The sequence below is a fragment of the Neolamprologus multifasciatus genome, chromosome 18 (assembly GCF_963576455.1).
Source record: "Neolamprologus multifasciatus chromosome 18, fNeoMul1.2, whole genome shotgun sequence".
In the NCBI taxonomy this organism is placed as follows: Eukaryota; Metazoa; Chordata; class Actinopteri; order Cichliformes; family Cichlidae; genus Neolamprologus; species Neolamprologus multifasciatus.
Genome location: NC_140456.1, coordinates 162,798 through 178,454, shown reverse-complemented (window position 1 = coordinate 178,454; position 15,657 = coordinate 162,798). Strand labels below are relative to the sequence as shown.

The 15,657-nt window shown below is 50.2% G+C and overlaps 2 protein-coding genes and 1 long non-coding RNA gene across 4 annotated transcripts; 2 read left to right on the top strand and 1 right to left on the bottom strand.

The window, feature by feature from the left end:
* Positions 1 to 1,567: 1,567 nt before the first annotated feature.
* Positions 1,568 to 7,723, top strand: cdyl (chromodomain protein, Y-like). Its single transcript, XM_085139780.1, has 7 exons — positions 1,568 to 1,702; positions 2,086 to 2,803; positions 3,139 to 3,392; positions 3,464 to 3,636; positions 6,447 to 6,657; positions 6,741 to 6,884; positions 7,281 to 7,723. Exons 1-7 carry the CDS (start codon positions 1,679 to 1,681, stop codon positions 7,437 to 7,439), a joined length of 1,683 nt encoding a protein of 560 aa, XP_084995906.1. The 5' UTR covers positions 1,568 to 1,678; the 3' UTR covers positions 7,440 to 7,723.
* LOC146496843 (uncharacterized) lies at positions 3,643 to 4,730 on the top strand. Its single transcript, XR_014870523.1, has 2 exons — positions 3,643 to 3,948; positions 4,012 to 4,730. It is a non-coding gene; the product is annotated as an uncharacterized LOC146496843 (long non-coding RNA).
* Positions 7,724 to 10,505: 2,782 nt separating the features above from the next.
* On the bottom strand, positions 10,506 to 15,630 carry rpp40 (ribonuclease P/MRP 40 subunit). 2 transcript variants are annotated; one of them, XM_085139784.1, is made up of 8 exons: positions 15,499 to 15,630; positions 13,679 to 13,823; positions 13,340 to 13,408; positions 11,633 to 11,728; positions 11,389 to 11,511; positions 11,149 to 11,314; positions 10,933 to 11,067; positions 10,506 to 10,855 (listed from the first exon to the last, which is right to left on the bottom strand). In XM_085139784.1, the coding sequence occupies exons 1-8, from the start codon at positions 15,616 to 15,618 to the stop codon at positions 10,657 to 10,659; spliced, it is 1,053 nt and encodes a 350-aa protein (XP_084995910.1). In that variant the 5' UTR covers positions 15,619 to 15,630; the 3' UTR covers positions 10,506 to 10,656. The 2 variants fall into 2 exon arrangements, with proteins under 2 accessions (XP_084995910.1, XP_084995911.1); XM_085139785.1 differs by having other exon boundaries at positions 15,526 to 15,628.
* Between the last annotated feature and the right edge of the window lie 27 nt (positions 15,631 to 15,657).

The following is a 15,657-nucleotide window of genomic DNA, read 5'->3' as shown; positions in this document are numbered from 1 at the left end:
GTGATGGGATTTCCAGCTCTTTTTACAGAACTGGCTCTTTCGGCTCCCAATCGGCTCTTCAGGTTGTTTTGTTGCTTTAATTAATTAATTATCAGCAACAATATAAAATTATGCACAAAAGGAATCAGTAATGTAAAAAAACATAGTTTTCTTTATGTATGTTTATAAATATTTATGGGGGCCCCTACAGACGAAACACGTACAAACTGCAAAACACATTTCTAGCATTAACTGAACTTCCAAAACAGAGCTACTGTACCTACATCACTGAAATTACACAATCGAATTCATGTCTATTGTTTTTGTATTAATACACAAACACTTTTATTTATATATATATATATATATATATATATATATATTTTATATATATATATTTTAGAGTTTGTACGTGCTTTGTCTCTAGCGGCCACTGTAAATATACTTTTATTTATTCACTCCACATAAAATACACATAAAAAGAACGTAGCCTCATGGGCAGTGTAGCCCAGCTGTAAGCTATTAAGACTCGACTGTACACTGTGTTCGTGTTTTCCTCTGTAACAATAAGTTTTGTTGGGGCGATCGTGGCTCAAGAGTTGGGAGTTCGTCTTGTAACCGGAAGGTCGCCGGTTCGAGCCCACCTACTGTTACTCATTTATATTAAGATTCAAACATCTAGTGTGTGTTGGTATGGAGAGTAACCTTCAGTAACAGTAATAAATCACAGCAATAGTACATTCATGTAGCTGTAAAACGCATGATAATATATTAAGTAATCCAAAGTAATCAGAATACGTTACAAAATACATTTTGGGGCATGTAATCTGTAGTGGAATACATTTTAAAAGTAACCTTCCCAACACTGGACATTACTAATGATCACTGATCATACAAGCACACTTTGATCATATAGATCATAACATTGAGCTCATACAGCTTCTGAGTTCTTCATGTGACGTTCAGGGTTTAGCTGTGAGTTTCACTGCTGCTGATAAAAGCTATAAATAAATATATATACAGGGTCTGAATGAACAGGAAAAAACACTTAGAATGGACATTTACATGATCTGCTCCGCTTTGGTTACTATGATTATGTTTGGTCGGATGGGCCGTCACAACGAATTATGGGACGCCATTTTCTCCTCCCTTTTCATAAAGATGGTCCAGTGTCTCCTCTGCTAAAGGAGGTCATAAAGGAAGCAATGAAGCTTCTTCCCCTACTGTATGGACAACTGACACAGCTCTGACTATGGCTGCAAAACTAAGGAAAACTGACCTTTGGAATCCCAGAGTGGAAAAAGAAAACGTGAAACACACACAGGAAGTACCAAACACTGCACTCCCTCTAGGGTCAGCAGAGGCCCCAGCTGGTTAAACTTTATAGCAGAAATAAACATGTTTCCATTTTTAATTATTTAAATTAGAAACAAATAAAAAGAAAATTACACATCAGTGCATACAACTGCAATACGTCACTTCCTGCCGTTTTATTTTGAAGGTCACGATCAGAGTCAGAGCGGAAGCTTGTGAGACGCCACCGTGCTAACAGCTAACACCGGGGTATAGTTGCCTGAGCCAACAGGAGCACACACACCTGCAGCGCGGATCGACACTCACACATACACACACACCGTCCCTCATGTTGCTGCGCCCCTGAAGTAGCTTCTTGAAGCTGCCCGTGCACGCGGACATCTCCATGGCGACAGAGGAGCTCTACGAGGTAATGTGAGCTAATGCTAACATGCTAAGCGGCGGAGTTTATGAAGTTAGGAAAGTCGAACAAAGTAGGCAGTTATCGACTGGACGAGTCCGAGGCAGACGGTTGGAGAGAAGTCCAGAGAAAAACTACAGCTAGTCGCTAGAGGGGCCGCACGTGAGCACAGTTAGCGCAATGGTAGCTGTCTGTTAGCCTTCCGGTGTCTCTCCCTGTAACTGTCCTCGCGAGCCTGCCGGGAGCTCACACTTGAGGTGGTCCGTGTCCTCCGGAGTTTAATCTAAGCTTTGATCTGATTAGTAAACAATACCTGTAAATACTTCACAATGTGACGTCACCAAAGTAGTGGCGTGATGCTTATTGTGGGCTCCGCCCTCTGTGTCCTCCAGGTGGAGCGGATTGTGGACCGGCGCAGGAACAGGAAAGGTCGGGTCGAGTACCTGGTCAGGTGGCGAGGGTACGGCGCTGAGGGCGACACCTGGGAGCCCGAGAGTCACCTGTCCACCTGCATGGCGTATGTCCACCAGTTCAACCGCCAGCACGCCGAGCGCCACAGAGACGGTGCCTTGCTGCGCTCCACACGCAGCACGCCTAACCTTCACTGGGGCCCCGTCCACAAAGCGCCCTGCAAGCCACATGCCTCTCGCGGCGAGGTCGATGCGGACATCAGAAGCGGTTCGTGCGACCGTAACCAGGCGAGGTCTCCTCCGAGCCCAACTCAGTTGCTCCCTGCCAACCTGCCCCGCCCCCTACAACAGCCGCTGCTGGCTGACAGCTTTGGGCTGATGTCGGCGTCTCCGGCCGGCCCCGCCCGCCGTAGCGTGGACTTGTCAAAAACAGGCATCAAGATCCTGGTCCCAAAGAGCCCAATGAATGGCCGCCCAGACGCCGAGGAGTCGCCCAGCGAGGCGGCACACAGCCTGGAGGCAGGCGAGGCTCAGCTGGTCCCACCAGAGGTCGCTCTGCTGGAGAAACCGCCGTCAGGGATCCAGCTGGGGCCTGGAGAGGAGCGAGCGCGCATGGGGACCCGACCCCGCAGTCAGAACCCACCGCCGCCACCACGAGCCCCCATCACGCCAGCTGCCATGCGCTCGCTCAGTGGCAGAGGTGAGTCCCGCCCAGGGGGGGAAAAGCATGCTACTGTCATCGCCAAGATCAATCACCAATCAATCACCGATCAATCACCGATCAATCAGCCATTACCAAATGGTGTAATCAGTCGGCCACAGGATCGATCTTAGACTGATCGGTTACGAGGCGGCGCTCAGGTGAGAGCAGCTGTGTTTCTAACAGCCAGTAGGAGAGCTCCTCACAGCCTCTGACTAGTGATGTATGATAACAGTAAGCTCCGCCTCCTTCCTGGTGATTGGTCGTTGTCCCATGACCTGCTGTTTCGTCTGTGGACAGGAAGTGGGCGTTCTGATGTTCTGCATTCTCTCCAGGAAATTCGCCACTGATTGAGGGCGTCGCCGTTGGTGGGATGTCGGGTCTGCAGAGTGCTGTTGCCGGGGCGACCACGGTGACAGGGAAGCGGCGCCTGGAGGAGCGCTCGGCGTTCGACAAACGGCTTCGCTTCAGCGTGCGTCAGACGGAGAGTGCGTACCGTTACCGTGACATCGTGGTGAAGAAACAAGATGGCTTCACCCACATCTTGCTGTCCACCAAAAGCTCTGACAACAACACGCTCAACCCGGAGGTGAGGCCCCGCCCCTGCGGTCAGACTGCCCCCACATGCCCAGAAATTCACCTCTGTCTCGTCCCTGTCAGGTGATGAAGGAAATCCAGAGCGCCATGGCAACAGCGGCGTCGGACGACAGTAAGCTGGTGCTGCTCGGCGCCGTTGGCAGCGTTTTTTGTTGCGGACTGGACTTCCTGTACTTCATCAGACGCCTGACGGACGACAGGAAGAAGGAGAGCATCAAAATGGCCGAAACCATCAGGTAACGCGCGGCAATGCTGCGCGGCGTCTAAGGCTGCAGGCGTTATACAGTAACTCAAACGTACGCCAACGTTTGCTTCGTTTAAACGCTGTAGCGCTCTGTCGTCGGCATGGAAACGTGGCCAAAACCAGACCTGCAGTAGAAACGTATCTGCGAGCAGCTTGAGGGTCAAAGCTATGACATCATTCAGTGGGCTGAATGATGTCATAGCTCGCGTGTTGTTGTCAAGGCCTCCTCGTTATATCGACACAGAGCCGAGTGTTTCCGTGTTTGTGTGCGAGGCAGAAACGTTTCCTGTGACAACAACCTCGTGTGCAAACACAGATGTTTTCTACAAAAACGCAGTCGGCTGCCTTCCTGCCGTCTCACATGAAGCTGCAGCTCTTTAGGCCTTAACTGTGCTGCCCGATCGAAGGCCCCGCCCTCCTCTTCCCTCAGCCTGCCGCATATATCTGGACACTCTGTCCCAGTCATGGTAGGGATGGGTACCGGTGTCCGGCGCCATGATGGCACCGGTTCTGACATAAACGGTAGTAACCAGACCGTAAAGCAGCGCACATTTCGGTGCTTTTTTCCCCTGAGATAGACACTTTAGATTCTAGCCAATCATTTTACGTTTCCGAGGATAGTCGGCGGGTACGTTTGTTCTTTTAGAGTGTTTGCTTAATTAAAGGATCTTCGTCCAGAGTTATAACAGGATGAAGATGCGTTTGTCATGTTCCCTGTAGTTGAGCTGCTTTTCTTTCCTCATTTGACTTCATCGGGTTTGACAGACCATTAACATTAACAGGAAGGACTGGTATCGTGCCAGTAGCAGACCCAGTTTACACATGTAAACATTACAGCTGTATAAAACATGAACTCTTTAAATGATCAAGAAAAAGACGTGCTGACCTCTGGCTGTGGGGCCTTCAGGGGCCTCTCTCCCTCCAATAGGAAGGGTTAGGGTTAGGCTAATGGCGTCCAGCCTGTGGCCATTGTTCTAGCAGTGTTGGTAGAGTGCTCGACTGTTTTACTGTCTTACTGCCCGGTCAGCTGCTAAACTCTGTGTCCAGCCGACATTCCTGCTGTTGGCGTTTAAAAACTCAGTCTTTCCCGAAAGGCTGAGTTTTTCTGTCTGTGCGCCCTGGTAACCGTCGGCTACGCCCCAATAAAGTCTCCGAGCGTTTGAGCGTCGCTGGTTGAGTCATGGAGCACCGTTCCCTCAAACCTCACCAAAACAGGGTTTGAAATCCTCTCTTCCCGCGCTGCCTTTGCTCCAACATGTTCCCTTTGTCGCCTTAAAACCTCGGGTGCGTAATCATGGTGCAGGTGTTTCCACTTCAAGCCCACGTTCCTGCCAGGCTGCCGTGGTCGTGGCGATGGGCTCCTCCCACCTGTAGCTCAGTCGAGTGCAGCTCCAGTCTTTGTGGTAGTCAGCGATCCACTGAATCCAGCGTCGACGGAGGTTCCTCCTCTCGTCCTTTAACCACAGCGAGCCTCTGCCTCGGGCGGTGCCACATGACCACGATCTCCTGACATCCCGATAACCATCTCTGTCCCTAAATGTGCTTTTCCTGTGAATCCGGCAGCTCGACCTGTGCGGTGTTTCCAGCTGGGTGTCGAGTGCTCTGACCGATGCGTGAAACAAGTTGTTTCTTTGTGAGTCTTTGTTCCACGGCGTGCTGCGGGGAGGAGCCTGCTCTGACGCTTGAGTCTGAGGTTTACTTGGAGCGCCTCGTCCGTAAACTCTGCATCCTCTGTCACGTGAGAAGAGCTTTGTGGTGTTTGAGTCTGAGGTGGGCACCGGTTTGTGCCATAATGTGCACAGTCCGATCTTCTGGTCCGTGTCAGACGTTTGATAACCAAACCGTTTCCTGCTGCAGAGGCGGCGCCCGTTTAGGAATAAGGTCCTGGGTTTGTGCGGACTGGTCCTTCTGTTTGGAGCTGACTGGTCATGCTGGGACTCTCTGCGCTCCCATGAAAACATCTCGCTGTAAACGGTAGATTTTATGACACCATGAAACACATGGTAGCGTATAATATGACAGACGTTTTCATTCGGTCATGTGGCACAGCCCTGCTTCTGCACGTCGTTATCCTCCGCGGCGCCGCCTGCGGCCGAGATCTGGTCTCGTGGCTCGTATCCTGTATACAGGTGCTGGTCATTAGAATATCATCAACAAGTTCCATCCAAATGTCATGTATAGCACGTTAAAAACAACACATGGCTGACCAAAGCGCTGAACAACAGAAACATGGAAGGTACGAGAAGAATAATAAACACAAATACCAATAATAACAACCTGGGCGGGGCCACAGACCGATCCACGCCGCATTGCTGCGTCATTCAGGCAAACGGAGCCCAGCTGTGTATCGAGAGCTGTTCATGCTGTTTGTCTTCAGTAATATTCATGAGAAGATGCTGAATCTGAGAGCAGGAAACGCCTGAAATACGTCCGTCTGTGTGGACTGAATGTAAACATTCGACATCTTTCACTTTCTGAATGGAGTTGGTGACATAATCAACTTTTTGATTCTAATGTTGTGAGCAGCACCTGTATTTCCTGCTGCTCGTTCCTCTTTGCGTCTTGAAGCCCTTTTAACTGGAACGCCGGGAACGCGCTCTGCTGTGCCGCCATCCCACCAAAGCGCTGACGTCAGTATTAACAGTAATTAACATCGACTCAGCAAAGAGAGTCATTGATAAACTGGAAGCTTTTATTGTGAAAAGCCCGTGTTTTTGTGCTTGTTCTGGTTCCTCGATGGAATAATCGCTGCATCGGTGAGCTGGGCGCTTTGACCCCTGACCCTTGTGCCCTCTTTCTCAGGACCTTCATCAACACCTTCATCCAGTTCAGGAAACCCATCGTGGCGGCAGTGAATGGGCCGGCCGTTGGCCTCGGCGCCGCCATTCTGCCACTGTGTGATGTGGTGTGGGCCAATGAGAAGGCGTGGTTCCAAACACCGTACACGGCGTACGGCCAGACGCCCGACGCCTGCTCCTCCTTCTCCTTCCCTCGCATCATGGGGCTCGCTGCGGTCAGTCAGCCGCTTCCTCCACGGTTAAATGTCCTGCGTGGTTTGCCTCGCAGCTCCGCCTCACTTCCTGTGCTGTGTTTCAGGCAAACGAGCTGCTGCTCAGCGGCAGGAAGCTGACAGCTCAGGAGGCGTGTCTTAAAGGGCTGGTATCTCAGGTGCTGTGGCCGGGGACCTTCACACAGGAAGTGATGCTGCGGATTAAAGAGCTGGTCGCCGTTGACTCACTGGTCAGTTCCTATCTCTCTTTCTCACACACACATACACACACACGTTTCCATGGTTACGCCAAGCCTCCAAACAGGTTATGTGGTGGGGCTAAGGTCAAAGGTCAGCACTGAAGCGTCTGCGGTGAAATGTCAGTGATACGTTTCACCCCGACGTCAGACGCTGACCCTCATCAGGTGAGTGCAGCGTGACATTGAAGTGGGCCTAAAACTCAAGGTGGGCGGGGTCAGCCGTGGGCTGGTGGTGCACACCCACCCACAGGTGCTGTCCTCTGTGACTGATGTCACCTACACGCAGGTTTCAGATCACAGATCAGTACACAAACTCATTGATCTACTTGCTCCTATCACAGACTCTGTCCTTCCTCCTCTGTGTGGTGTCACTTCCTGTCCTTCCAGGTCCTGCGGGAGTCCAAGGCCCTAATGAGGAACACGAGTCGCAGTGCTCTGGAGCAAGCTAACGAGCGCGAGTGTGAAGCCCTGAAGAGGGTCTGGGGCTCCTCGCAGGGAACCGACGCCATCTTGCAGTACCTGCAGAGGAGGACCGAGCTCTGCTAGGACCACAACTGGAACTGTGACCAGGACTCGGGCGCTGACTGAAGCGTGGCGGATTCTGAGAAAGCCGCCGACATGTCCGACTGAGGACGGTGCCTCCTCTGCTCTCTGTAAACTAGCTGCAGCGGGTTAGCTGGCTTGGATCCAACTCCGCTGACGGTCATCCTGTCATGGATCTCTATGCTCCTCCCACTGTACTTTACCTCCTGTTTCTAAGCTCCGCCTCCTCATGACATCATGCCATCTGACTGGACAGAAAGATAATAAACATGGCAATCAGACTGTGAGGGCTATAGTTTGTGCATAATTACCCCCAACTGACCCCCATGCCAGCTGTCAGCTCATGACGAAGGATTGGTTTTGTTTATTATGGTGCTAACAGATGTTAGCAGGCACTAAAAGAAGGTTGCAAATGGAAGCTAACAGGAGCACATGGATGCTAAAAAGTCCTAACAGGAGCTAACGTAGTCTAATAAAAGCTAATAGATGCTAACAGAAGCTAGCAGCATCTACAGAGCATGATAATGATCAGACATACAGTTTATTTTCCAGTTAGCAGGAATCTGGCAAGAAGAAAGTGATGCTTGTATTTGGCCTCAGTTGGCTCCTTGCCTGTGACGGGTGGGGTTACCCAGTGATGGGGAGAGCATGGAGACAAACGTTTTAGGAAGTACGTTTTTTAAACGTTTCAGTTCAAACTTAAACTTAGCCTGACAGACCATACTGAGGGCTCTTCACCCGCAGGAGCCTTACTGTCTTCCTCAGGGCTCAGCTTGGCTAACAGGTTCCCTGCTTCTAGCCTGGATGCTAATTAAAGCTAAGCTAACAGATTTCCTGCAGCCAGCTTTCATGCTAAGCTAAGCTAGGCTAACAGACTGATGGGACCTGTATGTCTCCTTACCTGAGGTTGTGTTTACCTGGGGTCATGCGGGGTCAGGGTTAACCCTAAATAAAGTGTTTCTGTCCCTGACTTTGACCCTGGGGTCAAGATGTTGTGTTGCAGCGCGCTCTTCTAGACTGTTTAGCCTGCGGGGGGGCGCATACAGGTGCTACAGCGATGAATTGTGGGTAAACGGTGACCTCCGGCCGGTGGGCTGACTGTCTCAGGGTCTCCGTGTTTCTTTGCCAGAATAAACTCAGAATGTGTCACATGACGCTGTCTGGCTCTGTTTGTTACCTGAAATCAGCACAGACTGTAAACAAAGAGGGCCATGACCCTGCACCAGAGGTGCCTCTTCCATGAGAAAAGTTTGATCTCAGTCAACTCACGGTGTGGTCCAAAAAGTCCTTTTTCTGTCTGAGCCTCCTTTCCTTGATCTAGGCAACAATATCATTGAGGTCAAGGAAAGAAGGCTAGGAGAGTTGATAAGGAGTTAGGAAAGGATTGCTAAGAATCTGAACAACCTCCCAGCGTGGTGTTGGTCTGTTTCCTGCAGGCGCTTTAAAGAGAGCAGCCTCTGAGGAATACCAGTTACAAACAGCGTTAACGGTAAAAGCTCAGTCAGAGGCTTGTAGGAGAATTGTTATGTCACGTTGTGTTTGTTCATAAACCTGCTGCTAATCAAACTGAGGCAGACTGACATTTAAAGGCTGCATGAGAATCCTCTGCAGGATGAACAGGTGAGTTCGCTGCACTGAGATGGGTTTACAGTAGAGTGTGTGACTGCTGCACAGTGGCTGTGGGTTCATGCTCAGTTAGCTTATACCAAGGTATGGAGGGCCAGGAGTACCAAAAACAATTAAATAGCCCATTAAATAATTAAATGTTTAAGTAATGAATTCAAATGGAAAGAAATAATGTAATATTGTAAATGAAATGAATGGGCATTTAATTCATATATGTATTTAATGAAATATTTAATTTATATTTGCACTCCTGGTCCTCCATACTGACGAAGTGATTCATTGACCGTCTGGGAAGAAGACAGAGTGTGCTGTCAGTGTGGAGGATGGAAATCAGCCAGGACAACTTCAACGTAAGAAACACACATAATATACATATATGTACATGTATGCACGGTTCAGGCTGACACACCTGAGCTCTGTCACCTGGTCATGGCTCCCTGATAAAAGCTGTGCTAGGACCTGAGCTAGCCGGTGTGTGTGCGACAAGCAGTGAAACAGTGCAAATAAGAACATGTGCAACTGCAAACACTGTTGGTGTTGCTCCATCAGCTCCAACAATCACAGAATAAACAGACTGAAGTTTGTCATTGTGTTACTGTAGCACAGGGTTCAGGTAGCTTTGCACAGAAACCTCCAAAGAACTACTTTGTTACTCTGAGTACATTTCAGAGCCAGTACTTTTATATTTGAGTAAAGAAGTTGAATCTGTACTTTTATTGGAGTAATTTTTTACAGCAGTAGTTGTACTTCTACTAAAGTACACAATGTCTGTACTTTGACCAGCTCTGCATGGCTAATAAAGCTGCCTGAAGGATGAACGAGACGTGTGATTCGTAGGAACGGGGTCTGAAAGGATCAACGTTCCTTCAGGTGCGCTCTGAATATCACGCACAGCAGGATGGAGACTCGCTGGCAGTCGACACTGTGCCGGTGTAACGAGGGTCGCATTTAAGAGTTTGATGATCATGTGACTTTGTTTTGCCATGAGCAGAATGGAGGAACGGCGCTGCTCGTGAGCACAGGCGGTGCTTCAAGTTTGGCTGATTCCTTCTTTTGACCTGAAAACATCCTCATGTCCTGATTCTGCGTTTTGTATTGTGACTGTTATTTGGAGCTCCTGCTCTCTGTCCTCGCCATCGGTCTCCGTGTTTCCTCGGCCACGTTCCCGCATCCGCCCCCGTTTTATTCTCAGTCTCGTATGTTTCATGTTCAGTCGCGCTTGCCTCTCATTACTCTGAGGGTAATCGCCGTTCCCGGCGGTTTCCCATTCCCTCGTCTGTGAATACTGTCCGAGTCTCTCGCTGTTCCTGCTGCACAGCCGTTGTCATGGCGAGCTTCTTTCTTACTTTTGTGGTGCATTGTTCAGTTGTGATGCGCTGTCAGCTACACAGGAAGTCGTCAATAACCTGTCGCCAAAGACCAATCAGAAAAGCCCAGACGCGATGACATCAGACTGACTTTATTCAAGCACATTTTATCGACACGTTTCTCAGGGTCTCGGAGTGGGCGTGGCCTCAGCTCAGCTTATTTAACCAAAACGTTTCTACAACGAAACCAATCAGAGTGGAGGAAATTCTGCCCGCGCACAGGTGCGTCAGGGCGGGCAGACGTCATGTGCTCCCGTGGCGAGGTGGAGCTGGTAGGTGTGGTCGTGGAACATCGTCAGCGTGTAGAAGTTCTCTCCGCCCCTCAGGAAGCCGTGCTCGTGGTTGCTCCAGGATACCGGGCTGTCAGCAAACCCGCGAACCGTCATGGACACCCAGGACGCCAGCCGAGGCTGCTCCACGTAACGCCTGTGGGACAGGTGAGCACAGGTGAGTCAGAACAGCCCGACAGAGGGCAGAGGTCACAGAGTGTGACAGGTGATCACCTGAGCTCCTGCAGCAGGCGGTGGATGTCGTGCGGCAGCAGCATCCCGCTCACGGACACGCTCAGAGCGTGGCGATGTATCGTGCTCGGTTCGGGACAGACAAATGACGACAGGAAGCTGCTGGACGAGTTCTCGCTGAAACCACAGAAGAAGAACTGTCAACACTGAAAACGTGACACCGCAGCGATGATGTCATAGCCCATCAGGAGGTCTCACCAGCTGATGCCAGCGTCAACGGCTCCGAGCCACTCCAGGAAACTGTGAGGGTCACATGACCGGGGGGCGGGGCAGGAGAGGTCCGTCAAAACGCTGCAGTTGACCTCCGGTCTGTGCTGCGACCAATCACATCGAGACAGGAGGGGCTGAAGAGAGGCTCCGCCCCCTGAAGAACAGATCTGTGAGCAGAGCATTGTGGGAAACACACGGCAGGCTAACCTTGGTGATGAGGTCACTAACCTGGATGATGTGATAACAGGAAGTCGGTCTGCAGCTGAAGGCGGGACTTAAGACCTGTGAGGAGCCTCAGGTAGCTCCGCCTACCAGGAGCCATGCTGCTGTCAGTTAGATCCACAGATACCGCTGCAGCAGACAGTAATCAGATTACAGGTGAGCAGTAATGGAATTATATGCTGATCAATAATATGTAATGTAATCTGATTACAACATCGTTCCAGAGTAATGAGATTACAAGTGGACAGACCGAATCTGGCGGCAGCTCTGTGCTTGAATCTGGACGGTTTCCCTTCGAAGCCCAAAATCTCAAACGAGTCTTTGTCCAGAGAGAGGGTCAGGTGACCTGCAGACACACGGAAACAGGAAGTGATGTCACATCCCTGCAGCACAGTTTTCTGTGTCTACTAAAAACAAATTACCTTAGTAATCAGATTACCATCAGTCAGTAATCGGATTACCATTTACAGGTTACTGATCGAGTCACACCTGTCGCTTCCTTTAGACCACCACACTGCGATCCTGTGGTCACGGCTTTATGGCGGTACGCACTAACAACAATACAGCAACTTCCTTTAAAAGGCGGAGTCAGGCACCTGCCGAGGTCACAGGTCACAGAAAAAGCAACGTCACTGAGTCGGAGGAAAGTCCAGATTAAAGATGGCGGCTCTTTAAAATCCATTTTTGTTTTGCTCGCTGCCATGTTGTCATTGCATCACTGATTACATCACCAGGATGTTAGAGGACGGCGCCCCGACTCAGCAGTCACGCTAATTACTCAGGAAAATGGCAGCAGGTGACGGCGACAGGTGACCAATGACACCTCTCGAGCCAGTGAGGAGGCGGAGTCAGAACACTCTTATATCTGGTCTTTGGTTTGTCTGAAAATGACCAGGAGAACGACACGGCGAACTTTGGAGAGCGGCAGTTCAATCGTCGGCTCACTGCGCGGTTCCTCCACAACAGAAGGAAGTTCAGAAAACGGCGACGGAGGCTGAAGGTGCTGATGGATGCAGGACTCCTGCTTCAGTAAGAAACTGTTTATGACGCAGTAACGTGTGAGAACGCGACATCATCAGGTTAAACCGTCAAACAGATCCGCCTCACAGCGTGCAGCTACGGCTCTGCTGACAGCGCGGGGTGGGAGGGCCTTATCACCCCACGAGGAACAAACCCATCAAAGACGGCGGCGCACTCCGCCTCTCCTGCACACCACCCTCCACAAACACGAGCACGAACCGCACCACCTGCCAAGCGACCAATCTGCCGCCATCAGGGAAACCTGCATCAGTCAGTCATCTCACCAGCGAGATCTTTTACTGGCCAATCAGCACGCAGTCCAGCAGGTCAGAGGTTCTCGTCCAATCAGGATCAACTACAATCTCCTGCAGATGTCCGCGGCTGAAAGGAGGCGGGTCTTTCATCAAACATCTGTTCTTCTGAACCGTTACAGAGGTGGGCGGAGCCATCCTGTCTGGAAGTTCATCCTGCGCCCTGACGACTCTGCAGCTTTCTTCAGCAGCTTCTTGCACCACAGCTGTTGTAACCATAGCGATACGCACAGATCCAACGAGCCAATCAGTGATTTCAAATCTTTATGTTATGACATCGCTGACAGACACCGTGTGAACGCCACAGCATCCCGCCTCCACGCTCGAAAACACTCCAGCTCTGCTCAGGTTCTCCTCTGGATCTGTCGCCACAAAGATGTGAAAAACCTGCCGCTTCGGTCTGATGTCACTTCCTGTAGTGCGTCGCCTTCGCAGACAGACATTTACGAATGTAAAGACAAAGTTTGTCGTTTTCCTGGAGGTTTCTGCGACGCCTCTGAACGAGGAGCATGTGTCCGGGTGAGCGCGCCCACCGTCTCAGCTTGCTGTTTCGCCCCGTGACGATGGCGTTCACTGTTAATGTTGCAAATAAAGGTTAGTTTACAAAAAAAGAAAAGAAACGTTACCGTTTGGCATCAGTGCGACGCAGTTATCTTCATCGATGCGAGTCCTGTAGGACAGACCGAACACGGCACCTGAAACACAGTCACGCAGGGGGACAGGTGAGGGCGTGTGTATGCGAGTCTGTTGCTATGGGTAACTAATGTCATTAGATATAAAGTTCAGAGCTGAAGCTCAAAGACGGACGTCACAATAACTTTGTGATGATGACGTGATTCATATCTCTGCTCCTCTGGATTAACATGGAGCCTGTGCTCTTTATTCACCTGTTGCCATGGCGAAATCATGGAACTGACTGTGATAGGCTGTTTGGGAACCTTAGAGGCGTCAAACAGGTGTGTTACCGTGGTACACGGCCGTCTCCAGGAAGTGTCGGTCCAACAGCTCGTACACCGGCAGCTTCCTGATCAGGTAGAAGCTGCTGAAGTTGTTCAACACGGAGTCCAGGTGAGAGGGGGCGGAGCTACACTCAGGAAGCAGCACAGACACCTGCACAGTTGAAACAGCTGATGGTTAAAATCAAACATTTCAATTCATTCAGACTTTTGTGTTCAAAGCAGAAACAAGTGTAGCAGCGCAGTGTCAGGCACACGGCAGCTGATTGAAACGTTTCCTCACCCAGCCCTGACCTCAGGTGACCTCAGGTGACCTCAGAGTCAGCCGGGTTTCTGTGAAGATGCTTCACTTACCTGGGGTTTATCACTGTTAGGTTTATATTATTGGATTGTCAATTATGCTCAGAAATATCTCATCGTATATGCTTAGAGTTTTATCATCAATGTCATGTTGGCAGAGGTTTGATCCTCAGGAGTCTGCAAAGACTTTCACACCCACATCCTGGGGTCACGGAGAGGTCGTATCTTGTTGATATATGGTACAGCAAACACATCTATATCTGTTTTACTCTAAGTGCCTTTTGTTTAGATGAACTGCTGGACTTCCAGACCAGCAGGTTTAGGGAAGTCTTTATGGGGTCACACACACACACACGGTACTCTTTGTGTGTATGTAGACGTCACACGTATATTCATGTAACCTCAATAAAGAGCAGTGTTACGGGGGAGTGGACGAGAGCGACTGGGGTCAAGTGAAGGAACGGCGCTTGTCCGGTTCTCTCCCTCATGCATGAGTAACACAAAGGACTTTGCCTACTCGTGTCTTGCTTTTGCTGTGTGGTTGAATTGTCTTGAACGTTCCTGCGAATAGGTTCATGCTACAAACCAATCAACCATGGTGAGTGATGCTGTAAACAGTTGGTTGGTTAACTGGTTTAGTTTGATTATTGTGACATCGACTCGTTGAATCAGTTTTAAATGTATTTTGAGTCTCAGCTCACAAAACTACTTCAACAACAGCAAACAGCAGGTACACGCGTTCCACACAGAGACGTAAACACAGAGCGTGGATCGTTCACAGGGCTGAAAGTCGACATCTGGCAGATTCTGCAGATTTCCTCACTTTGAGCTAAACTGAACCAGCAGCCAAAGAAGATCCAACATACGCTTCAAACATCCTCATTCATCCCTCTGACTTCCTGCACAGCTCTCTCCCTCTGTGTGTGCTCACAGACTGAGCTGCTCCCACAGGTGCTGGGTGGGGTTCAGGACTGCAGATCCATAGTCTCCACTCAAAAATCAGTTTCTGTTTCAGAGTTCATCACAGCACAGAAACAGCTTTAGTGAAGGTTACAAATGATCTTCTTATGGCCTCTGACAGTGGACTCATCTCTGTGCTTGTCCTGCTAGACCTCAGTGCAGCGTTCGACACTGTCGACCATAATATCCTATTAGAGCGATTAGAACATGCTGTAGGTATTACAGGTACTGTGCTGCAGTGGTTTGTATCATATCTATCTAATAGACTCCAGTTTGTGCATGTAAATGGAGAGTCCTCTTCACACAAGGTTGGTTTGGCACCGGTACCGGATAAAACCTAGAAGATACCCATCCCTACTGCTGCTCCACACACACACACTCAGCATCGCTCCACACACACACTGAGCCCTGCTACACACGCGCACACACACACACACACTGAGCCCTGCTCTACCCGTGACTGCTCTCCTTGCACTCCATCAAATGAACCTGAAGCCGTCCGCGAGCCCACCGCTGTGAAGCTAACGGCTCGGAGGTGAAAGGTCAGAGGTGAATGGTGAGAGCGTCACCTGGTGGTTGAAATGCAACTGCTGCACCTGCGCGCTGATCCGGTTCTTCGGGTCCAAGAAGCTGGAGCTCTCCGACACCAACAGAGTCCGCGGAGTCCGGTCCAGCTCCGAGGACGTCATTTTCTTCGGCTGCGAGTTAACTGCACGTGTTTCCGGCCG

Excerpts from the sequence above, each read along its gene's own strand:
- cdyl (XM_085139780.1), top strand. The coding sequence starts at position 1,679 with ATGGCGACAGAGGAGCTCTACGAG. Across the intron at positions 2,804-3,138 it reads GCGCTCGCTCAGTGGCAGAG|GAAATTCGCCACTGATTGAG; the intron begins GTGAGTCCCGCC and ends CATTCTCTCCAG. Across the intron at positions 3,637-6,446 it reads AAAATGGCCGAAACCATCAG|GACCTTCATCAACACCTTCA; the intron begins GTAACGCGCGGC and ends CCTCTTTCTCAG.
- rpp40 (XM_085139784.1), bottom strand. The coding sequence starts at position 15,618 with ATGACGTCCTCGGAGCTGGACCGGACTCCGCGGACTCTGTTGGTGTCG. Across the intron at positions 13,409-13,678 it reads GGAGACGGCCGTGTACCACG|GTGCCGTGTTCGGTCTGTCC; the intron begins GTAACACACCTG and ends ACTGTGTTTCAG. Across the intron at positions 10,856-10,932 it reads CGCCTGCTGCAGGAGCTCAG|GCGTTACGTGGAGCAGCCTC; the intron begins GTGATCACCTGT and ends CCTGTCCCACAG.